Below are 25909 nucleotides of genomic sequence, written 5' to 3'. Positions count from 1 at the left end.
ACAGCGAATGGAAAGTGGGTCAGAAGGCGAGAATCGTGTATTATTTGTCCACCATAGGCAGGACAATCGTGGCCTTTACTGGCTTCTTGTAATTGTAGGAAATGATTTGTGGGGTAGGGCTCTATGTTATGGTTGTCTATAGAGTCAACTGTATAGTACTATCAGGGGTCATCCCACTCCATAGGAGCTGGGGCCTAGTGTCTGGATTTGAACAAGTGTGGACTGTCCTGTCCAAGGAGTCAGTATATGGTGGCTGAGTGGGAGGCAGGAGGGAAGAGCAATTGGTGAAGGAGTATCATGGAGTAAGAAGCTGGGTTTGCTACCTTCTGCTGCTAGTCCTTTCATTTTTTGAGGCCAGCTCCTCTTCAAAATGTGAACCTGCCCTTGTTGTGTGTGCACAAGAGCGTATATACAGGCTCACCTAGTAACACCTTGGTGAGGAGCTTGCAGGTTTGGGTGTAAGAAGAGTACTATGCTTGGTGTCAGACTTCAGTTCAGGTAGAGGTAGCAGAATAGGAGCAGCAGTCTGACCTTGGCATGAAAGGTGGTTTTGTCATCTGTTTGGCAGCTACTGGTGTGGATCAATGCTTTTGGGCAGCAGCGACTAGGTGGGCGTCGATGCCCGGTCTTACAGTCAACCAGCATGGGGTGCTGGAGTCAGACCTGAAATTTGTTCCCTTTTAAGGCTACGCTCAGGGCTCATAACCCATCTCATGTGGAAGTGGGGCTCTGCCTTGGCGTACTTTTGGCATCACAGCTTTGTTACCTTACCTTGGGTTGGAAGTTTTCAGAGCTGGAGTCAGTTTTGTCACGCTTGTTAGAGGAGTTGGAGCAGACTATCTCGGGGCTGGCTGTGCCTTCTGCCACCAGAATGCCCAAGCGTCCAGCTTCTTCTGGCTTAGGAGGGTCGCGTTTCCTGAAGATGTTGGGGTCTCGAGCGAGTATGGTCATTGCATCTTATGATGCATTTAGCATCTCTCTAGGCAGTAACCACCAAGTGTCTTCTTGTAGCTCAAGGCAGCGCAGACGTTGCAGGTGTTGTTGTCATGTTCAAAGGGGTTAGAGACAAAGGTCGAAAACACTGTAGTGGTCCAACCACCAATATTTAGAGTTTCAACTTAGGCAGAATTGGAAGGATGCACTTTCCAAGATTTCCTTTGGCCACCCTCTGAAAATGCAACCTGTTAACTACAAGTCTCTTGGGAGGTATAGAAGGTTTGCCAGTTGTATTCTTAATTGTAGGTCACAAAGTTTCTAAGAGTTTGGCGTGAAAAGTAGGCGCAAATGCGTCTGTCTTGGAGCTCTTGCTCGAACGGTTCAAACCAAATGGTGGAAGAAAAGAATCCCACGGTGGAGTCTATGTCCTCATGCATTGTGGACTAACAGAGGAGTCACAACAGTTCTTGTGACTCATAGTTCTTATTTGTGACTGACTTCTTATAACAAAATCAAGTTGCAATAGGAAAGGCGACACTAGATAGCAGGAGAAGGCAGAGCATGTTTATCTACATCTACACATGCTACAAACATAAAGTTAAACACAAAACCCATTATGGTGAGTGACGGCACACCGAAAAGAGGTTCAGTCACGTTAAATTAAGAATTCAAATAATGTAGTCACAAGTACAATAGATTAAATCAAAGTAGAAATAGGACTAAAACACAAGAGACAGGTTTCAAGATTAAAGATTTTACTTTGTAACCAATCAAGATTTTCGGGTTTCAGAATGGAAAGGTACCTTCCCCAGCAAGAATGGTTGCTATTTTTGGATGAGTCTGTGTAAACACATTTATTTTAAAAAACTAAGGAGGTACATTGTTTGTTTAGTAAAGGCCAGAATCCTGGGTATGTGACAAATCTATTTGCAGAGGAAAAACGGGTTAAACTGTTCGTACTGTGCGTTTAATGAATCTTTATTTGCACAAATTTCATTGGATACTGTGGGGGAGAAAATATTTTGTACAACTACCTCTTAAAAGTGGAGGACAAGAAAGGGAGAACCTTTATTAATTTGATGTAGCACAGAAGAAAACAAATTGCACAGAGCATTGAGTAAGTCAAATATTACTGGTCTTTAGAAAGAAGCAACCAGAGCGATGCTTGTCAGAAATGCTGCATATATGAACAGAAAGCATAAATAATATGTTCTTAAATAAACTGGTTCATGCACAACACAAAAAGTCCAATATTAAGTCATCATTTGGAATACAGATAAAGTTAAGATGTAAAAGATAGGTGTATGTTCTTTGGAGATTTAACGACCAGTGTTTAACTAAAAGAAATCAGATTTACCTTTGGTTTAGAGCATGGATACTGAAATAGATGGACCTTGCAGAAATCATCAGCTACTGCTATCATCTTTCGGTTGTGGGATCTTATTACGGCATTAATATCGGTTCCGTCTGACCCTTCAGGCCACACTCCTAAGATGCAACAAAAAAAAACAATATTTAACACATAGAATACATAAAAAGTATCAAAAAGAACAAGAATAAATTACAACTAACACAATCGCTTCAGCTTAACCCTATGTATCCCACACCTCTACAAATGCTTTCCAGCACATATAATATGGAATGCATACCGGATAAAAACTAAAAATAAATAAATTACCATGATATATTCTTGGCTAAGTGGGCTAATTTGTGGAGACCTCCATTTCTCAGCAGCAGAGTATTTCTCACAGAATATACTCAGAAATGAGGTAACAATGAGAAGCCTTGTCTTCTACTATAAGTCTTTAGTTCGCACAAAACCACACGATGGATACATCCATTGTACCAATGTGTTTCCACAATCAACCTTTCTAAATGTGGTGTTGTCAAAAAATAAGAACATTCTTGATATAGAAGCTAGTATTAGCCACTTGCATGAAAAACTCTAAAATAATTTAGTCTGACATTCTGAGAATTCATAGTACAGAGAGATGACCGCTGAACATCATTGAAAAAGGAGACCTTTTGGTCAATCTTTGCTGTGAAGGGTTGTAGGCTGAGCAAGTTGGGGGTTAAGTGGTCATATAAGGGTGGGTGTAGGGCCTGGCTGTAGGTGGGCACCTGCGGCCAGTCCCTTGCTTTGTCGAAGGGGTTGGCCAAATTCAGAGGGTTGAGGCATATTCTGGCCAGAGTGCAAGCCCACAACCCAACCTCTATTGTATGTTGGATGCACAGTCTGGTGTGTCCTCAGGTCCTGCAGAAAACCTCTTCTGTGTGTGTCCAAAAATTGTGCAAAGAGGGAGGGTTGCTGCTTCTGGAGGTGTGGTGCGGACCCTGGCTACAGTCTAAGCCATGGGTCAAAATTGTTCTGTATATGGCTGAAGTTCGTGTGCGATGGAGATTTGATGTGTGCTTAGAGTTGGGTACAGGGCCCTGCCAGAGCCAAGGCTCTGAGTTAAGTCAACCTGACTGCTGATGCCATATTAACTTCTTCGATGCGTCGCACGGCCTGGGCCGTCCGACGTCATGGTGCTTGTGTGCGTCGACAGCCAGGGGCCGTCCGACCTGCGCACGCGTCAAATTCCACCATGTCATGGCGGAATTTGCACCGCGTCGAAGAGGTTAATGGAAGCTTCACTTCAGCATTGAAAGGCCTATTTTAACATTGATGTGCTGTTTTGAATGGGATGTTTTTTCTTTTTTGCTGCACATGCTGTAACTTTCCAGAAGCCTTCAGTTAGCTAGGGAATAGGCATTTGCTTTGTGTTAGACAACTGACAGTGAGGTTCTCAGGGAGAGGAGACAACAAGAAGGATGATTCATGGGAAGAACAGTCAAAATGTGGACCAAGTATCTTTTGACGGGCTTGTGTCTATGGCTCATTGTGAAGACATGAGAAATTGAGGAGTTTACCTATTCCCAGGAATTTGCTGAAATCTTACTGGTTGCTGTGAAGGAAGAAAGTAAAACTTGTTTCAACTTATAGGTTGATGTGTTTATATTAGTGCGGGTTCCTAGAGAAGAGATTGGGTCTCTCACTTGTAATTCCTGGAGACCCATCACGGGGTTCCTTGGTACCATCTATTTCTTTATGAGAGATTATTTAAACGTATTTTCTGCATTATTATGATGTCTGCTGATTTATAGCTCAGAATACTTTCCAGTTTAAGACTTTTAATTAAAGTGCAAAGGCTTAATGCTTATGCAGTCATTCTCTCGTCAGAACTCTTTACAGGGTTTCTGAATTGACACCCTATTCTATTTCAATCCAATTAAATTTAGATGAGGGTATTGACTTTATGTAGCATGCTTGCTGTATTATTAAAATGTCAACTGCCATTCTCACAAATATTGTATTTTTTCGAATACTGATTACTGGATTCTATTAATTTCTAACGTTGATTCTTAATAATGCGTATTGAATTAATACGGATTTTTAAAAACTGATTCATAAAATCCTTTAATGATTTTATCTTTTACATGTTTGATAGACTGAGGATTCCTGTACCGCGTTGTGCAAATGTCTAGTCTGGAGACTCGCCTTGCTCCAAACCGCAACCACTGGCCATAGCCACCACACCAAGCCTGGGAATACAAAGCAGTTCCTAATACAGAAGAAGGTACAGCTTGTGAGAATCTTTTAATTCCAAATGAAGCACTGCCCATTGCCTTGACTATTCAGAAACAAATCTCCAGGTACCGGGTGATAGTGCTGTGTGACCAAGCAAATTCCCCTTTATTGTGTGTAACTGCAACTGCTGATTTTTGGTTAACCAGTGTAAACCCCAAGTTCTAGGGTCTCTGGACAGGACAGCTCAATACTGCGCTGGGTTTCAAGGAGCATGTTAAAAACACTTGTTCCTTCGCTCCAGCGCTTACTCCTTTATTCTTCCTGCTAAAATATGAAACTCATTGTCTTTAGTGAAATACGTCTGTATTTTCTCTGCAAACGCACCAAACAATTCTTAAGAAACCACATAGTTAGTTTGTCACACAGGGTTCAGGCATGCATCAGAAGGCTTTTCCCCCAAACATGCTACATAGTCTTTGAGCACCTAAACAGCTGCAGAGATTGTGGCACGATGCACAATGATTGAACTTAAAAAGTTGTGACATGGGCTGTCCACAGTGGGACGCGTAAGACCAAATCAGTACAATTAAATAAAAGGTGGGATGGAATGCCAGCTGGATGAGCAGGTGCCAGTCCACCTTTATTTTTAGAACAAATGAACTGAGGATCGGGCACATTCTTCAGGGAATGGAGGTTTTTTTCATCCCCTGCTGGTGTACTTATGCCTTGTAGTGATGATGAAAAGCGTTGAGGAGTCCCTCTGCAAGCAGGTTCAGATCTGGTGACTAGGCAGTAGGGTACCACATTGGTTGGAAATAAGAGAGCAGTTAGGATCAGTATTGCCCACCTAACAAGGAGTAAATTCCATCCAAGACTTGAACAGCTTACGTACAGTTTGCACTGTGTTATGTGTAGAGTGTCTATCAACAATAGCAATGGTTCTTACCAAACACTTGAAAGCCTAGCACACATGTGTAGGTTGTCCAATCGATGTCTTTACAGTCTGAACGATTCCGGATCAGTTTACAACCACCTGGAATATCCCCTGAAAAAGATACAAGGGATTAAAATTGTTTTAGATATTTCTCATTTGAAATAGGGAGACGTGCATATGCAGCACTCACTTAAACAGTGCTTTTCTTTACAAGTTTATTTTATATTTATTTTCTCCTCAAGTAAGGCTATTATGGTCTGGACCAATGCATTATCACTTCGGGCAATAATGTACAAAAGCAGTTGAGCAGTGTAGCGAGTGCACAGTAATGAGGAAAAGTGAACACTGAAGGTTTTCTGATCTCTGAAACAAACCACCTGAAAAAAGTTAGCTAATGAATTTATATCCAGTAAATTAAACCACATCAATTCTTTTTCACATTAATAATAAAGTTACATTTAATCTATTGCATAATAATTTGTTGTACTTTTGGTTCAATGTCAGATGTTCAATACAGTGCAAAGCGTGTTCCAGCAGATGTCAATGTGCTTCCTTCTTGGGAAGTACAGGATCGGCAACCATGGCAAGAAGCCACCATCCATTTCATTCATGTGCTGCCAGTACGTGCATCTTCGAGTTGGCATAATGAACATTTGTTGAGCGATTTGTGAAACGCGAAAAGTGTTCGAACTGGAACACATTATGCCGTAACAGGTAGATACATATGTTCATTTTGGTGATACATCTGGGGAGGGGCTGACAGATTATACTGTAGTGAACCCACACTTTTTTTTTGATCTTCTTGGTGTAAGGTGGATCATGTTCCTCGACCTCCTCACCCCAGTGCCCTGCGCCGAGGGTCCTGTTCAATGTAAAAAATGGCAAGTTACAAGTACCAAGGTGCACTGGTACAAAGTGGCACAAAGCCAAGTTTTGTTCCTTCAGTCATCACCATGCAACCAAATAACATGCTGGTATTTGTATTATTCTACGTTTACGCAGATAGTACCTGCAAATTCCAGAACGCAAACTGAGGCTCCGCAAAAGAACCACAAAAAAACACCGGAATGAACAAAGGCACCACAAAAAAACGGAATACCTTGGCATTCATACACTGGGTAAGAAGGGAAAAGAGCCGGAACAAACTAAACGAAGATCATAAATGGTTTATCTGATCTGCAAGCAATCCGAACCAACAACATGGGCCCAAGTGGGTAGGGTCCGAAATGTGATTCTACAGAGGAAGGTTGGGGGGCAGCCCTTAACCAGTGGCGGTTCCTCCATGGGGGCGTTTGGGCACCGCCCCCCCTCCCCCGCTTTCTCGCCCTGCGAAAAGGCAGAAACAAATGGTAGTTAATTATTGCCGTAATAATATAACTACCATTTGTTTCTGCCTTTTTGCACAGCGAGAAAGCAGAACTTCCTGGTTTTGGTTTACAGTGGGCGGTGTTACTCGAGGGCAGGGGGGAGTGGCTTGAGGGAGTGGCTTGCCCACTGTTGTTAATACTAACTGTTTGGGCAGCCTAAGGCCGCTCAAACAGACAGTATTAACAACAGTGGGAAAGTCACTCGCCCAAGCCACTCTCCCCTGCCCTTGAGTAACACCACCCACTCACTCTCCCTGTTCTCTCCGTATGCTGCAGCAGGAGGGTAGTGCATATGGTGGGGTCCAAACTTGAATTGGGTGGTGAGCTAAACAAACAATGGATTAAGGCCTCGTAAATGTGCGCGCTTCACAGCGAGGGTTCGCTTCCTGCTCTCACGTTTAGGGGGAGATTACAAGAGTGGGCCCTTGCCTTCTGCGCCTGCGAGTGAAGTATGAGGCAACATGTTGACGAATGCAGTAAAGATCTCTTTCGAGGTACACAAGTTCACACAATCGCCCCTCCACTTTCAAATGTCACCAGCCGCGACTGCCCTTAACACCTCCCCCACTCCACCCCCCACCCACCAAAGGGACCATCAGCAAAACGAGTTATACTAGACACCATTCAAATAAAACTAGTCGCAGAGGCCAAAAACCCTGGAAGACAGACCAGGGCATGACAAATATTTTCGCACACCTTGCATGTTACAAGTCCTACAATTGAACAGCGCTGATGAAGAGATTGAGAATGTCAGTGATAATACAGAGACTTGAATCCAAAATTCCAGGCTAAGGAGGGAGACGCCAAAGCTCTTGCTTCATATTTATAACTAAAGATCAGGTTTATTTTTGCTTTTAACATTTTATATTATGTTACACTGAGTTTTGAAATTAGATTTTCGATATTTTCTTAACAGAATAATTTTAAAAGGTTTTGAGCGTCAATTTAAATAAGCCAAGTATAAGTCAGAGTTCTTGGGAGTACACCCGATGAGCTAGTGTTCCTTTCTGCAAATTGTAGATGATTGTTACTGTGGGATGGAGCCGCTCGGGAGTTGCTTTCAGTACAGTAGTAATTCAGAGTTTAAGGGGCAGCTCTATCCACTAGGCCGTCCAGGGCTATAAGGAGATCTTACAGACAAGATGGCGACTGTGCTCTGGATAAAGCGTCAGGCTAGATAAGGTTTTTGGTAAAGAGAAACAGCCAGCCTAAGAAAGTATCTGGCTGCTTGAAGGAGAGGCTGCCTTGGGCTACAACAAAAAGGTGCATCTCCTACTATCAGTATGTGGATGCCTTTTGGGAAGGGTTTGAGTCAAGACCCTCCTTTTACCGTTATAATAAAAGGTATCAATTTGCTATTAGTTTGAAATATGAAGACGTAGCTCAATTGTGAGAATGGGCGCAGTTAGTGTGGATGTAAGACCGCTCAAACATGACTAGTATGGAAACTGAGGGTACACACAGAAGAGGTATGGGAGTCTAAGGAGCGCAACAAGGTATGAGAGTCTAAAGGGCGAGCTGGCTGTCAGACAAGGCCTCCACTAATCAGCTTCAGTAGAAGTTCCAGACAAGTAACAAAACGGGTCTGGCGTAAGGCACAGTAAGGCTGCGCCCATTCAAAAGTCAACAAAACAATTTGCCAGTACTGTGCAACGGTTCGCAGAGCTTTATGTTAAAGAGCTATTAATCGCTCTTTCCCAAATGACCACTCTTTCAGTCGAAGTAAGTAGTAGAACATTTTTTGTTAGTCTTTATTTGTTAATTTTGACTTCTTTTGTAAAAATATTTTTTGTTTTTCTTATATATTTGTTTTCAGTTATAAACATCATTTAACAATACGGAGGAGAAAAGCAGATTCATAGACAGGGGGAGTGATCATTGAAGTGAATTGTACAACATTTACACACAAACTCGACAGAAGACATAGACACTAGACAACAAGTGGACACTGATCAGTACCTAAGGGACAAGGGCGGTGAAAGTTGGTGGCGTGATTTTAACAGTTTGTTTAAGAAAATCAAATTTGTTATTATCCAATGTAAAGTTAAACCTATTTACAATCGTAGAAAAAGGTGAGGCACACTTAATGAGTACTAAACTTCGGATAAGTAACAAAGGCGAAAAAATCGTTTTTAAATAAAGCTTTACGATTTCCAGATATAACAAACAATTGGCCAAACCACTGGCCAAATAGCCACAGAAGTGGCGCCAACTAACAACTAACACCTTGGTCGACGCGTTTCGAATCCTAGTTTGTTCAAAGGATTCTCTTCAGGACCAAACACATTAAATCTGTGAAAAACAATAAATGAAAACAGACTGTCAGTGAACTCAACAGAGAGACTCTCAACTTGCATTCGGCATCGGCACACACTCAGTAGATTACCTGTCAAGGATTTAACTGGGGCTTGAAGGTGCGATGAACTGCAACAAAGTTCAAAAAAATATATTCAGATACATTTGACTGAAAGATCGTCTCGATATCAAAAGAGACGAGGGTCTGTGGTACTCACTGGTAGTAAATATGTCATGTCCTAATCCAAGTAGGGAAATCCAACGAATAAGAGTAATCAACTGGTTGTTTTGTGACGGGCCTCGTGATTCAATCTGAAAATTAAGAAACAGAGGCTATAAGTATGCCAAAGTGAACTCCTATACCGTGAAGGGAAAGAGCTAACATAGGTCTACTTTAGAGGTGAGAATGGCGTAACCGGGTCAGTGACGGAACCCGCTAACATATTCGAATAACAGCGGCTATTTTTCCGGGATCACTTAGGTGGGAAAGCGGCTGGGTTGGGCAGAGATTACCTGAGGCTGAGCGTCTTTCTCCTCCAGGCTGAGTCGCGGTCAGTTGTATACGCGATACAAGTCTAACCAGGTCATTTCATTTTAAGCGGAAGCTACTTCCGGGTTTTGTGTGTGTATCATGGGATTTGTAGTTTAAGATGATCCGCCGACGGCATGTTGGATTCTTCCGGGTTCCACTCTGTGCAATTCATGGGATTTGTAGTTCAACACACAATCGGATTGAAGCAATGAAGTTTGTGTCGGTTCAACAAGGATTTAGGAATCTTAAGGCAGGGAGATGAAAGTGGAGTATCACAGACTATACAGTTCGGACATTTCGTTCAAGCCTTGAATAGTCGTGTTGAATTTGAGAATCAGCATGGCTTCTCGTTGTCGTAGTTTAGCCTCTACGTCTCCAACTCTTGGGTCATGGTCTATTTTAGATATTATAGTCCATTTGAAATCTTGTTCACCATGTGACTCATCGATCCAGTGTTGCACCAATGGAGCTGGGAGGACTTTTTTCTTTATTCTGGACTTATGTTGGGACATCCTTTGTCGTGCTTCTTGAGATGTTTTGCCTATATACAATTTGTTGCAAGGACATAGAATGCCATATACCAAATTTTTTGTTTTGCAGTTAGTGAATTGTTCATGTTTCCAAGATATCCCTGCATGTTGGAACAGGTTGCCTTCTACAGTGGAAGCGCAGCAGAGGCATGTGCCACATTTATGGTGGCCAGTTATAGGTGGAAGGTTCACATAGTCCCGTAATGTCAATATCTTTGGCTTGGGAATAGCCGCTCGTACAATGTGGTTGGCAATGCTCTTATCTTTTTTGTATGCAAACAGGGGGGATTCCGTAAATTGAGTATTCAAGTCTTTGAGTAGATGCCAGTTCTGGTGGATCAGCTTCTTGCGTTGTTGATGCTGTTTTTGTCTTCTAACAAGTAGTTCTTCTCGTGGCGTCCACCACGCTGTCCTAAAAGAAAAGCTCCTAGCTCGTGGCTACCCAGCCAAACTACTGAAACAAGCTATAAAACGAGCGTGGTGGACGCCACGAGAAGAACTACTTGTTAGAAGACAAAAACAGCATCAACAACGCATTGTGTGCGTGTCTACATACTGCCCCTCATCCAACCTTCTCATGAAGCTTATCCACCAGAACTGGCATCTACTCAAAGACTTGAATACTCAATTTACGGAATCCCCCCTGTTTGCATACAAAAAAGATAAGAGCATTGCCAACCACATTGTACGAGCAGCTATTCCCAAGCCAAAGATATTGACATTACGGGACTATGTGAACCTTCCACCTATAACTGGCCACCATAAATGTGGCACATGCCTCTGCTGCGCTTCCACTGTAGAAGGCAACCTGTTCCAACATGCAGGGATATCTTGGAAACATGAACAATTCACTAACTGCAAAACAAAAAATGTGGTATATGGCATTCTATGTCCTTGCAACAAATTGTATATAGGCAAAACATCTCAAGAAGCACGACAAAGGATGTCCCAACATAAGTCCAGAATAAAGAAAAAAGTCCTCACAGCTCCATTGGTGCAACACTGGATCGATGAGTCACATGGTGAACAAGATTTCAAATGGACTATAATATCTAAAATAGACCATGACCCAAGAGGTGGAGACGTAGAGGCTAAACTACGACAACGAGAAGCCATGCTGATTCTCAAATTCAACACGACTATTCAAGGCTTGAACGAAATGTCCGAACTGTATAGTCTGTGATACTCCACTTTCATCTCCCTGCCTTAAGATTCCTAAATCCTTGTTGAACCGACACAAACTTCATTGCTTCAATCCGATTGTGTGTTGAACTACAAATCCCATGAATTGCACAGAGTGGAACCCGGAAGAATCCAACATGCCGTCGGCGGATCATCTTAAACTACAAATCCCATGATACACACACAAAGCCCGGAAGTAGCTTCCGCTTAAAATGAAATGACCTGGTTAGACTTGTATCGCGTATACAACTGACCGCGACTCAGCCTGGAGGAGAAAGACGCTCAGCCTCAGGTAATCTCTGCCAAACCCAGCCGCTTTCCCTCCTAAGTGATCCCGGAAAAATAGCCGCCGTTATTCGAATAGGTTAGCGGGTTCCGTCACTGACCCGGTTACGCCATTCTCACCTCTAAAGTAGACATATGTTAGCTCTTTCCCTTTACGGTATAGGAGTTCACTTTGGCATACTTATAGCCTCTGTTTCTTAATTTTCAGATTGAATCACGAGGCCCGTCACAAAACAACCAGTTGATTACTCTTATTCGTTGGATTTCCCTACTTGGATTAGGACATGACATATTTACTACCAGTGAGTACCACAGACCCTCGTCTCCTTTGATATCGAGACGATCTTTCAGTCAAATGTATCTGAATATATTTTTTTGAACTTTGTTGCAGTTCATCGCACCTTCATGCCCCAGTTAAATCCTTGACAGGTAATCTACTGAGTGTGTGCCGATGCCGAATGCAAGTGTAGAGTGTCTCTGTTGAGTTCACTGACAGTCTGTTTTCGTTTATTGTTTTTCACAGATTTAATGTGTAATGTCCTGAAGAGAATCCTTTGAACAAACTAGGATTCGAAACGCGTCGACCAAGGTGTTAGTTGGCGCCACTTCTGTGGCTATTTGGCCAGTGGTTTGGCCAATTGTTTGTTATATCTGGAAATCGTAAAGCTTTATTTAAAAACGATTTTTTTCGCCTTTGTTACTTATCCGAAGTTTAGTACTCATTAAGTGTGCCTCACCTTTTTCTACGATTGTAAATAGGTTTAACTTTACATTGGATAATAACAAATTTGATTTTCTTAAACTGTTAAAATCACGCCACCAACTTTCACTGCCCTTGTCCCTTAGGTACTGATCAGTGTCCACTTGTTGTCTAGTGTCTATGTCTTCTGTCGAGTTTGTGTGTAAATGTTGTACAATTCACTCCAATGATCACTCCCCCTGTCTATGAATCTGCTTTTCTCCTCCGTATTGTTAAATTATGTTTCTTGTTGTATATAACTGAAAACAAAAATATAAGAAAAACAAAAAATATTTTTACAAAAGAAGTCAAAATTAACAAATAAAGACTAACAAAAAATGTTCTACTACTTACTTCGACTGAAAGAGTGGTCATTTGGGAAAGAGCGATTAATAGCTCTTTAACAAAAAGCTCTGCGAACCGTTGCACAGTACTGGCAAATTGTTTTGTTGACTAGAGTAGAAGTTCCAGGCATTTAAGGTCCCCAACAAGGGGGATTTGAATGCAGAGAACTCTATAATGGGTGACTCTGCGAGGGAAGGGAACATGGTAAGAGTACCCAGAAAAAAAAGTGAGGTTGTCTGTTAAAACAAAGGTGGCCAGGCTTCAGCTCATTTGGGGCAAGGTAATCCATCTTTGATAGGTACTTGCCTTCTCTTTAACTAACCTGGGTGGTACAGAGGAGGATGTCATCAAACAAATAATGTCACCAAAGAAAAAGCACTTTCTGCAAAGGATGGATGTGGCTGGACTTGGAAGACTTCAGCAGATGGCTCAATCCCAAAGAGGGCACCTGGTCTAACACTGCTCCGAGATGGTGAGAGGAGGGGGTTCAGAAGTGCCTTCAGTAGCCCATAGATGTTAGAAAGAAATGACACTGATTTACATGCTCCTGCTTTTTACAGCACTAAAACCACAAGACATTTAAGAGCAACAAACACCTACCGAAAAGATGACATTTAAGACTCTTGCTAATGGCAAGGATTTCTCGTGAATTGGAAAGATAAACACCTCTAAGCATGGGAATGGTAAGCAAAGTCAGTGTGTGATCGTAGATAAAAGAATATGGAAAGAAGTCAACTGAAAAGTTCTGGCACTATCAAACAAACAAAACAAAAAAAGATTGTGGGCAGTAATGCACAAAATACTTTGTGGTCACTTTTAACAAAAATGTCCAAGATTGGTGATGTTTTGGTCAACTTGCTCCCTTTTCCACATCCTCAATCATGGAAGACCTGATGTTGGGGCCCCTAAAGGCCCACTTGCATTGTTGCCCTTCGTGGTTGCTGTGGCTTCAAAATGCACACTGGGAGCCTTCCTGGGATGCTTCAGCCCCTGGTGATTCGAATCCTGGATCATCTTCTGCAGATTTATTGCTGGCCGTTCCTCTCTTCGGCGGCTTGCTCTATGCAGCTGGTACAATGGTTGCCACTGGGAACATAGTCGGCGGATGCTGGACAGCAATGTTTCGTCTACTCCTCTGAACATTTAAACAATCTGGCAATTCGGCCTGGTTTTTACCATTCTAAATTGCACCTTTTTTTATTTGTTTTTTATAGATTTTACTGTAATTTGGCTTTCTGAATGCATTTATTATTAAAGAGAACAATGCTTTTTTTGATTTTAAGTTTTAATTACTATCTTTTTTTTATTCACGCATATATTTTAGCAAGCTTTCTAGGCACCTTACGTCCAAGGAATGGGTATCATGTGGTTACATTTAGGCCCAGTAGGTACACCACCATTTTACATGCTCACGTTGTAAAGTTGCCATCTTTTCTTAAATGCGGACATCTGACACACATTTGCTTGCGTGCCTATGCAGGATAATATTATCTGAAATGGCTTTGCTTACATTTACACTTCTTCGTAGGCATATTAAAGTGCCTTGAACATTTTGTACATAGGCTAAGTTCACTACGCAAAATGCTGCAGTTTTTATTGTCTGCTCGGCGAGTGAGCAATCACGAAAGAATCAACAGTAGCACCCTGACTAGCGCTACGGCATGATTGTATGAGTGAAGTTTATTATATAAACAACCTCACTGCTTTGTTAGGGCAGAGGGGCATTTCGCAGAGGTTGCCCCCATATGGAATTCCAGCACAGCTTATTCCGGTTTGCCTCCTTCGGAGGATGATGCCCAGCTCTCCGCCAGGACGAGTTCCCTGATAACACTTAACCACAGGAAATGGGGGTTTTAGATCACCCTACAGGGATTCGGACAGATTTACTCACTCTAGGCCCACTAGGATAGGTAGCGCTATGTAGGAGCATAATATAAGAGTGCTTATATGTAATCATATATTCGCTGTAACAGCACAATGGTTGAATTGTTTATCTATTTCACGATTCTTGTAATGATGATCACACTATTCTGTTTCCTTCTATTGAATATCTTAGTGCACGTATTTTACATTAGAATCATAATGCTTCAATTAATATTGAAACTCCATGTGTTTATTTCTTGTGCATCTCTTTAGGTATGCATGCGTTACAGTTATCTGTTTCCACAATTTCCTAGGGGAGTCATTATGGTCATGTTCTGTGGTTGCACATTCCACCCATTATCTTGCCAGGTTAGGGGTACAGATGGTGCACTGTGAGCTAGCAGGATTAAGGCAACATATCCTTATGGTGTGAGTACAATCAGTCTTACACAGAGTAAACGTTTATGTTGTCCTCAAACACACTATATTCTAAGTTACTGTATGCTAACAAGGTGATTGGTTAATCTTAGTAGTAGTGGAGGAAGGGGTGTTGAAGGTAGGTCGAGATCCATTCCAGATTTTTAGGATATTCACAAGCGCTAAATTTGCACACAATATTTATGAACAGGAATGATTAACAAAGTCAGTGGTTATCCTTAAAATGAGGTAAATATTGATGCTCCAGAGTCTACGTTGGACAGGTTTGCTCTGCACAGTTTCAAAATCTCTAATCTAGGCACCTGTTTGATGGAAGTGCCTCGAAAAACAACACATTCCCCAGAAAAAAAATAATCATCATAACATTTTTTATTGCTATTTTTGGTACTGCTTTCACATAAAAACCGGTTCTAACAATATTTCTGATTTACAAAGGATATAACAAAGAAAAAAAGATTTTATACTTACAGTATAGTATTTCATAGTCTCCCGAGTTTGACATTATGAATTTGTTATCTGGGGACCAGTCGAGGTGTGTAATATAGCTGGAATGTCCCTAAAAACACAGATTGTCAACAGGCATCAATACATTTTGTTTACTAGAAAAGTCAACTTTAACTACTAATAACTTTACTGTCAGAAATATATTTTCTTGGAAACTTTACAAAATTACGGGTGATCCAAATAATTACATATAGAGAATTGCGTTATGTGATTATCGTCAATGTGTTTGAAAATGGCGTATTAATGGTTTTATCAGCCACATGGCAAACATTCTCAGGAGATTCAGAAAACCTTTTCAGCCAGTCGCTATGTATTTCTCCTGGAAATTAAGGCCAAGTTAACAAAACATTTCCTGTGTGCAGTTCTGAATTTTTCAGACGGAGGTGATTCTTAATGATGAATCTCTCTCTTGAAGAAAGAGAAGGAAAACAAAACAGGAATCGGATGATTAACACAGGTCTAGTTTAGTGCTATTCTTCTCAGCAATATTTGCTGTAACCGGGACCAAAAATTCTTAAGGGACATAAATTGAAGTGGTATTTTATTACACCCCAGTTTTACTTTGCAGACATGCCTAATTTGAGCTGGGGTTGCAGGTGGGGCTCACCAGCACTCATTTTTCCTCAACAACTTTGATCCAGAGCAAGAGAGGAGAAAAACACCAAAGAAAGAAGAAGAGAAAGAAACAGTGACACAGGGAGAAAGTAAGGATGAAAAAGAAACTGACGGAGTAAGTTAAAGTGGCAAGGAGTGTCTGATTAGGGATGGAAAAGGCATGAGGTGGATTCAAGACTATGTAGCCTTGGACACCCTGATCTTCAATACCACCGGCTGTAGGCTTCAGAATAATAACTTTTCTTTTTTTTATTAAGTGCTGCTTTGCATTAAGCCTTTTACACCCTTTGACCAATCTAAGAGGATGACCTTTAGTTAAATAGACTAAGTGAATTCCATACAAATGTATCAAACAATAAAAATGCCAGTTAGCAGAAAAAGAAATCTATATTAAAAAAAAGCCTTGAGCGGCAGCCTAAACACTTTTTTCGTGACACCTGTATCCACAAACAATCTGAATGAAATTACACCAAGCGACAACCTTGCCACAGATAACACAGATTTTGAGTGAAATCCAATCTTCTTGACAAGTTTGGTGCAATTCCATTCAGGAGCTTTTACTTTAGATAGGCCTATAGACTGGAATTAAAAATGGGAAATGTTACTTCTGAGTTACCCGAAAAGAACTAGCTAGAACATAGATCAAACTGCAAAATATTTTGAAACTAAACATTAGTGAGATAGTCCCTTTCATCACGTGTCTTGTCAGGACATAAGCAGTGCATTTGGTGGGGTGGGTGTGTGGTAAAGGTTGGGGGGTGGGATTAAGGTTGGGGGCAGGAGTTCTGTATGCAACTCACGTGATAACTCAAGCCACCCTCAATCCAACACTTTCCCAGAGGCACAAAAACATAAATTACTACGAAGAGAGACAACATGGCAGGCGGCCTCAATTAAATTTCAGCGGTCTTCCAGGTTTGCCTTCACAAAACAATAACTTTCAATTGTGGTTTTTCAGTAATTTGAAAATGTTTTCATGATGCACTTCAATCACCTACTACTAATCCATGTTTTCTTTCAGCACGTCATTATATGAAGTTTTGCAGCTGTACAAAATTGCACATTTATCAAACAAACTCACAGGTAAATACAATAATTTATAACATGTTAATAGCTTGTGCACACTGCAGCACAGTAACTGAAATTAATATTAAGGAAGAACCAAGCTTTAACAGAAAACATCAAATAACCATCATTCAGATAACGTGTGCATTCTAATTAATTTAGCTTTGTTTCAACCTGCACTCTATCTTTGATTTATGATTAGAGTCAGTGAAAGGTGAATAATGAAAAGCAATTAATTACTTTTAATTTGTTTCTTTATGTAAATTAAATTTCATTGTGATGTTAAATCAAGGGAACCAGGCAGTAGCACTGAAGAATGAGAGGGGAGAACGACTATTGATGGAAATAAATTCTAATAAAATATGTGCCATGGAGTAATCTAATTCATGGAAATGCAAGGACAAGCATGTTAAGTAAGTAATGTCAAGTAATCATAAATTGTTGAATTGATTTATTAACGTAATGGTAATTTACATTAAATTCTAATGTCCGTGATGGGGGTTCAGTACCATGGAGATTTATAAATGAAATTTACCTCAACACCACAAACGCCACTGACTAAAACAGAACAATGCTTGGACCAATATCTTAGGTTCCGGCCTTTAACAACTGCTGTTACCCTGGACTACAATGTCTAATTTGAACACTATCAACCTGCACATCACTTACTTTGCAGGATGGGGGACCCAGTAAGCCCTCAACCACAGCCTGACTAGATCTCTAATGAAAGGCTTCGATTTGCCAATTATGATCCTGCACAGCTTATTTTTAATATCAGAGGAACTAATCCTCATGCTTTGCCCATTTTCAGAATATACATAAGTGCATTTAAAGGTAGACGAGAAACAATTCAGTAAGCGTGAATAATGCTCAAACTAATAATCTGTTATGTACTACCAGCATAAATTACTCCAACCTCAGGAAAGTTACCCACCAGTGCTGCTCCAAAATGTTCTCAATCCCATAGTCCGAAAGTGAAAACTACGCTGTTATGTTTTATTCTATTCTGTCCGTACTCGTGCATTTTCACTTTAAAAAGTAAGAGGAATAAAATGGAAGTGGTAATCATGTTGTCGACCTTGAGGAGGCTAAAACCTTTAGTCAGCCTTGGAAGGCAATTTTGGGAAGCACACTTGCGTACCACTGCTTCAATTTAAGGCACAAAAATCAGAGGCACTGCCGGGATAGTCTCCATTTGCACACAATGAATGTTTTTTATTGTACATGACATTGTGTGCACACGTAAAATTCAGCGCTAATGGAAGGCTGCATCTCAATATAAATCACTTTTCTTTTTTGATATACTGGGATCTGGCATTCATCAAGGACTGATCTTGATCAGCATAAACCTTACTAGAAGACTATGGAGAAGTATGTGGAAAAGAAGACAATAATCCTCCTAATACACACCAATCTTCAGCTTTAATATTTGTAATAACTAGACCACATATTTAGGATTTGATCATATTCCTTTTTGTTTTATTTTTTTAACTTTCCCAGTAACCTTTGAGATCCTTTCCCAAGTGTCACTGTATATGGCCAAAAAGTTGTTTAACCCCTTGCGTGCGCGCGAGCACTACCTCGGTAGTGCTGCGCACGTCCGTTGGCCGACGCGGCCACGACCGTGCAATGGAATGCCCACACCGCGGCGGAATTGCATCAGCCGTTAACTGATTAAACACATTTGCTGAGGATTACTGCCTGGGATTGAATGGTAAAATGCAGAGGGATTAATAATGTATTCATAATGTATTGTTAACCTCCACAACTGCTCACATATTCAAACGAAGTAGTTGCATCCCATTTTACCAAATTTTTCACACCAATAGAGAACAAGAAACCTTTCACATAAATAGTGAACACAGATTAAACACATTTAAAGAAAGATTCCAAAACATAGATTTCTTATGTGCTAAGCTTCAACAAATGCAGGAGTATATGTTGAATTTTAATATAATATTTTAATATTCAACCTTGCTTAACTTTTGTTCCAGGCATTTAAGATAGATTTCTACTGACCAGACTTCGGCTGGGGGGTTTTCATAGACTTGTCACTATCCCCAAAATAAACGATTGGGCAGAAGATCTTGATCTCTGTACCTGTGACAATCAGTCAGCACAATCCACGTCACATGTTGTACTTTTTTGGAAATTTTTATCAAGATGTGTGGAAAATCTGTTTATTACCAATTTTGAAATTATTGGGGCTTTGGCAATGCCGACCGGCTTTTCTTGCATTACAACGTCTAAACAACGTGCATAATGTTTTGGGGATTTTAACTTTTTTTATACGAGTCTTGAGACAAAGGAAATGTATGTCAATTTAATCTCTTTATCTGTAACTTGAAATATGATCGATCTCACTATGTACAATATTTGCTATGATTTATGGTTGAGATTCTTAAATGTGTTATTCTATCCATGATCTTAATTGTGATTTTTTTATGTGCTTTTATGATGGTTTCATATGTGTGAGAAAGTGCCATCTTTCTTGCATCGGTATGCCACCACTTTTTGCTGAATTGCTGATGTGCTTTGACTGAGGGTGCTCTGGACTCCTGCAAATCAGGTGCCCAGGGCCTATGTTCCTTCCCTAAAACTGTATTGAAGCTGAAACCCAATTGGCATCTCTGGCCACATGTCAGCCCCTGGAAAATGGTACCATAGGTACTGAGGGCATTGTGACCAGCCAGAGAAGACCCCTAAGGGCTGCAGCACTTGTTGTACCACCCTTAGGGGCCCTGCACCCTAACACCCACACACTGCCTTCTGCAGACTGAGTGGCCTGGAGCAGAACTAAACAAAGTCTCGACATGGCACACATCCCTGTGTGCCATGCCCACAAACCCACTGCCCAGGCATACATCAGTCGCCCCTCTAGCTGGGTGCCCTATACCAGTGGTGTGGGCAAAGATGCATGAGCCCTGTGCCCCTACAGTACCCAGGGCCATTCCTGGGCACTGTAAGTACAGTGATGCCATTAACAGTATATGGTGCTGGGAGGTTTCATTACAAACTCCACAGCATCATAATGGCTAAGTTGAAGACTGACAAGTTTGATATCAAACTTCTCAGCACATTAAACACACATTGAGGCCAGTGTGGGATTTAATGTAAAATGCACTACAGAGGGCATCTTAGAGATGCACCCTGAAACCTAACGTACAATCCACGTCTGGTCTGAGAGGCTGCTACACAGCAGTCATGTTGCTGGACCCCTGGGCGGGGAGACCCCGCTATCCTGGGCCTACAACAATGCACATCCTGGGCAAGGTGCTAGGCCTCCTCCCCAGGATGGGCAGGGGGAAGCTTCAAAGGAATACCGCCTTTGTGAGCTTCACCAGACCACTTGCTGTACTCAGCAACTGGCCTCCACCGGTTCTAACCCCCACTCTGGCGGGAAGACTGGCGGGAAAACCTACGCTAGGAAAGGGGGCGTGCCAGCCTGTGCCAACTCCACCCTTCAGGTGGGAGAGGCGAGGTGAAGCCCAGCGCAGGGCTCCAGCCATCTTGAAGATGGAAAGCCCTGCCCAATTAGAGATAGGCTCCTCCCCCCTTCCCCTTCCCACAGGAGAGGAGCAGGATAGGGTGTGTACTCACCCCAGGACAGGGACCTATTGGTCCCTGCCCTTCCCCTACCTGTAACGCCCCTAAATGAAGTATTTAGGGGCACCCTGAACCTTCCTTCCTCAGAACCCGATTTCGAAACAAAAAAGAAGACCAAGAAGAAGAAGACCTGCCGTGCAGCTGCTAACTTGAGGACAACACCAACTGACTTGACTCCAGCCCTACAAGCTTGTTTATCCTTTAACCTGCTCTTGCTAAATCCCGGCGTCTCCTGCTGACAGCAACCTCAAGAACCCCGGAGGACCTGCCTACCTTGACCCTCTTAGAGACTGACTCCCACGAGCAGTGGCTCTGCTCAAACAGCAATACCCCTGGTGCCAGCCAGGAACCGCGAATCCAGCCCAGTCTGCACCCGCCGAGCCCGGCCTGTGCCCAAGTGGACAAAGACCCTGAGAACGTCCCCCGGCAATTCTGACCTGGAATCCAGTGCCCAAGAACTCTCCTCGACGACCCAGATGACGCCTGCAGATTCAGAACGATGGACCCCTCCTACCGCGACAAGCAGAGGGTAAGATTTCCCGACGTCCAAATACACTCCGGCACCCAGCGCCCCCCGGCCTCTTGTGCCCAACTCCGGGGTGCCTGCCTACCCTTCAAGATCCCAACTTATCCCTCGAAGTGTTGGTCCCTCCAGAAAATCCACCGTCCCCGGGCATGCATCATTTGTTCCCTTTTCAAAATCTCCATTGAATAACATTAAGCGCCCGACGGCTCAAAAGCACCCTGCACCCAGCCGCCCGAGTGCCCCTGGCCGTGCAACCTGTGTCCTATCCTACTTCCCCATTTGCCCTGAGCAAGCGACCAGGAGCCCAGCTCCCACAGCCGCGTGGCCTGCTAGCCAGCAGCCACCAACCGAAGGCACCCTGCCTCTCATTGGATAATATTGGGCCCAGATACCGCTGCACCCGGCTGCCCCTGTGCAGCTGAGGGTGTACCAACTGTGCCTACCTGACCCCGGGCAACCCCCGAGTCTATTCCCAGAACCTTAACTCTGCCAGTCAAGTACTTACCTAAAAGCTGATAACTCACTTTTCTTCCATAGGCTAACATTGACTGGTTTCACTCAGAAATTCTTCCAAGTGTGGTAGTTTTGGAACTTTAAAATATTCACCTAAAATCAGCCGAACAACGAATTCCGATGTACTCGCCTGTTATCAGGAGAGACCTCAGGGCTCCACCTTTTAGCCCAGCACCAATCCTGAAAAGTAATTTTAACCGTACTTGCCTGTAACCTGAATTTTCTTCCATAGGAAACCATTGACCGGTTTTCTGTGAAATTTCTTCCAAGTGTCGATTTTTGCAAACTACAAATATTCTTTAAAAATCGTACCAACTACCAAAACGTAATTACATACCTGTTTTAGATGGAGGTCCCAGTGCTAAACCTAGGAGCCCAGTATTGGATTACAAAAATAACAAGAACCTACTTTAACTGCAAAGTGAATTTCCTTCCATAGGATAACATTGGTAATGTCATCTGAAAATGTTTTTAAGTGCCAACTTTTAAAATACAATAACATTCCTTAAAAATCACTACTGTAACCAAAGCGCTTATACCTAACTGTTTACAGCTCATGTCCTGGGGCTGCATCTAGGATCCAGTCCTGTGGTTAGAAAAGTAATCTACAAAGTAACTAATTGCATTCAACTAGAAATTCCCATTGAGCTCAATGTTGCATTGTGTTTGAAATTGTGTTGCCTATTGCAACAAACTGTAACAATTACCTTCAAAAAATCTATTGCCTATTTGAAAAGTATTTAACTAAAGTAACTAATTCTGAGAAAGTATATTTTGCTACCTTGTTGGTTCTAAAATAAAGCAACTATATCTTTTGATACAAAACAATTTGCCTAGAGTTCAGTTCTTGAGTGTTTGAGACCATTTGCTAACTGTGTACAACAAATGCTTTACACTGTCCTCTAATACTGCCTTACTGCTCGACCAAGCTACCACTTTAGAGAGTAAGGTTATATCTAACTTTAGCCTCTGCTAAACCTCTGGGGACTCTATACACACTGTACCTTACTTTGGTCCAGTATATATTGAGCCACTCTCCTACAATATGGCAATCGAATAAAGCTTTCCTTCACCAAATCTTATCTCCCAAGTACATGCAGCAGCAAATATTCATAATATAATCTGGGACTCGATTCACATATTTCAATCAAATGATTTTGACTTAAATGACTTGAATTAAGTTGGTGGTGACATCCACTTGCACATTCGCATTGTGAGAAGTTACCACAACAAAAACAAGGCGGAACAAACGTATACAGAGGTGCATGCATATAACCCCTGAAGGTAAAGTGGATAGGTAACCATGGTGTACCAACTTCTGAATTTCTCACTACAATAGTTACAGGGCTATCAATGGGTGAGCACTCCAAAATAAAACTGAGGGAATCTGGGCCTTGACGTGAACCACTTGCTTACCAGGAGAATTAACTAAGATATTATGTGTATCACCCTAATCCTCCTTGGCACCAACGCTGCTTAGAACAATTCCCAGGAAAACTAGCAGTATATAACTGTACAGCAGCCTGACCAAAAATCTGTATGGCAATTTGCCAAAATCATGAACAACATATGTAAATTAGGGCACAGAAGCACACTGCTTCAAGAAGGGTAATGAGATCACTATTTGAAGGAATGCCCTGACAATAGGAAGTATTTTTCAGTTGGGCTGCCACTGAGAACTTTAAAATTAAACAGGAACATTCATCCTGCTTCTTTTATTTGAATGCATGACATAGCAGAAGCAGCAGGTTGCCTAATTTGTGGAACAAAACATCTTTGTGAATGGAGAAAGGAACATGAAACTAATTTGGTGGCCCAAGCATATTGTTGATTAGCAGGGTTTTTTTTCCAAGAACCTACGCAGCATAGTCAGGGAAAAAGGACAATAACTTTAAAATAGAATGGATAAAAAATAAAAATCTAGTAATAAAAGTAAAGGCGAACAGCAGGTTTTCAACATGTTTCACACTGAACTGTACTAAAAAGCCTTGACTATCATGGGAAATAAACAGAGAGGAACAGGTACTATCATAATATTTTTGTATACTGGAGTTTTACATTAGTCTGGGTAAACATGCAGAACCACCTTTTTTGTAAAACGGATTCCAGGACTGTCCAACTGGGATTTTTAAATTTGGAAGGAGATAACACCAATAAGGTAAACCCAAAGATAGAGAACTGAAATCATGCATTTCAATTCACATATTCTGATTAGGATAAATGACTTTGCTTCTGATTATGTGAACATGTAATACTTACAGTGCATTTTCCATATCTGCTATATTTTCTTCCATTTTCTGTAACCGTGTAGAGGTAAATAAAATTGTCATGGGATCCCACTGCCAGAAACGTGCCATCTACATGAAGAAAATGAAATTGCATTGCATGTCTGTAAATTGTTGCTATCAGTTGTGGATCAATCGCAAGAGAGGTCATCTTAGCACTGTCTTGCCCTTATTCCAAATTCCTAGCACATTTACATTCTGACTGGGTGACTTACCAATCATTTATGGGAAGAACCGGTGTGGTCCAATTAGTAACATTGGTAGTTAACGTGTGAGACAAAAAAGGGTTAACAGTAATGGGTCAGAAAGTAGGGGAAAAGCAGATTTAAATCAGAGGGACAAAATGCAGGCAGATTCCCCTACATTGTTCCTTACAAGCAAATAACAGTCTTCTTTCTCAGGGTGTCAATGGGTTGATTGCTCTTAAAGGGAGCACTAATTCTGCCTCATCCACTTGGTCTAGAGATGAAGACTGCGGCAAAGGCTGCCTGGATAGTGCAGGACAAAGCAGTTGTAATGAATACACACTATTCCCTTTTGACGAACCATGGCTTTGCTCAAGTAGAGGCTTAGGTCATCTTCTCCCCCCGAAGCATCCCATCAAGGCATTCCTGCTTCACAAAAAAGAGGAGGGGAGTGCTTCAGGTCGAGTCTAGCTGGAAAAGAGGTAGAGGTCTGGAAACTAGCATTTGTAGGATAGTCTACAATTTGACCATGCCTGTATGTGTCTTGTATTATTGGACGACTTTGTCCATTGTAGAACAGAACAACTTTTTCACACCAAACACAATGTTGACGACATTATCAGGGGTATAAGAACTTGAACCAATGCTACCAGAGGGGACGAGAGTAGCTTGCCACAAATGCATTAACCGGACACTGGGAGAGACGTCTGGGCTATTGGACCTTCTTACCCTGCTTCGCCAGATACTTCATTTCCTTGTTCTTTATACAATACTTCTTTGTAATTTAGGGACCCTGACCTCACCACCAGACATTGAGCTGGGAGATTCTCCTTACAAAGCCTAGCCAGTTCTGAGGATCCTGCACTTCTGTTCAGAAAAGGAGAGACTAATAATTCTACGGGAATTTCCCTTTTATTCCAGCTGGTCTTTTACGTTTTAAAAAATACAACCTCTCTCCTTCATGCTATTTGAGTCTTAATTTTGGAATAGAATGAAGATTTAATCCAGATACGCTGAGGGAAGCCAATGACACATTTTCCAATAAAAGCTTTAGGTATATATAGATCCACTTCAGAGCTACGCATCATGACCTACCTAGCGAGAAGCGCATCACTGACAGCTGTTCATTGCCATCTGTATGTATGGAAACCAGATCTCTCGTCTCTGCATCCAGAACAAACCACCTGTTAAAAAAGACATCATTTGTGAACATATATTGGATTTCACATATGCTAATACAGAGACAAAACAATACTGTAGGCAATCCGTTAATTACGATTTTTATGCGATAGATCAAGCCACGGTAATGTGGAATCCAGGCTACAAGTCAACATTTTAACTTGCATCTGGACCGCCTCATCCTCAAACTTGAAGGTTTGTTCAAATGTTCTGGGAGGCTGATAGCTATGCCACCAATTCTTACAAGCCGTGGACATACCGGCTAAGAAGGCATTTGGAGTTAGCAGTACAAAGGGCTAGACTGCCAAAGGCCATAGGGTCAAAACTTTTCAACTCCTGGTATGGAGAAACTGCACGAAAGCCATTTGGGTTTCATTTGGCAGATCACACATGCATCACTAGATTCTTCTGAGA

The 25909-nt window shown here is 41.7% G+C and overlaps 1 protein-coding gene across 1 annotated transcript in view; it reads right to left on the bottom strand.

Annotated features, from left to right (window-relative positions):
- Positions 1–25909, bottom strand: part of LOC147665935 (echinoderm microtubule-associated protein-like 4) — a 114213-nt gene that overhangs the window by 15351 nt on the left and 72953 nt on the right. The window contains exons 12-16 of the mRNA XM_086949399.1: positions 25412–25500; positions 24106–24203; positions 15486–15573; positions 5454–5552; positions 2294–2424 (exon numbers count right to left, since the gene is read on the bottom strand). Coding sequence (XP_086805525.1) covers positions 2294–2424; positions 5454–5552; positions 15486–15573; positions 24106–24203; positions 25412–25500 — 505 coding nt within the window. The remainder of the gene's footprint in view (positions 1–2293; positions 2425–5453; positions 5553–15485; positions 15574–24105; positions 24204–25411; positions 25501–25909) is intronic.

The sequence above is a fragment of the Lissotriton vulgaris genome, unplaced genomic scaffold (assembly GCF_964263255.1).
Source record: "Lissotriton vulgaris unplaced genomic scaffold, aLisVul1.2 SCAFFOLD_288, whole genome shotgun sequence".
In the NCBI taxonomy this organism is placed as follows: domain Eukaryota; kingdom Metazoa; phylum Chordata; class Amphibia; order Caudata; family Salamandridae; genus Lissotriton; species Lissotriton vulgaris.
Note: the sequence above shows the minus strand (reverse complement) of the source record. Positions and strands in the feature narration are given on the sequence as shown.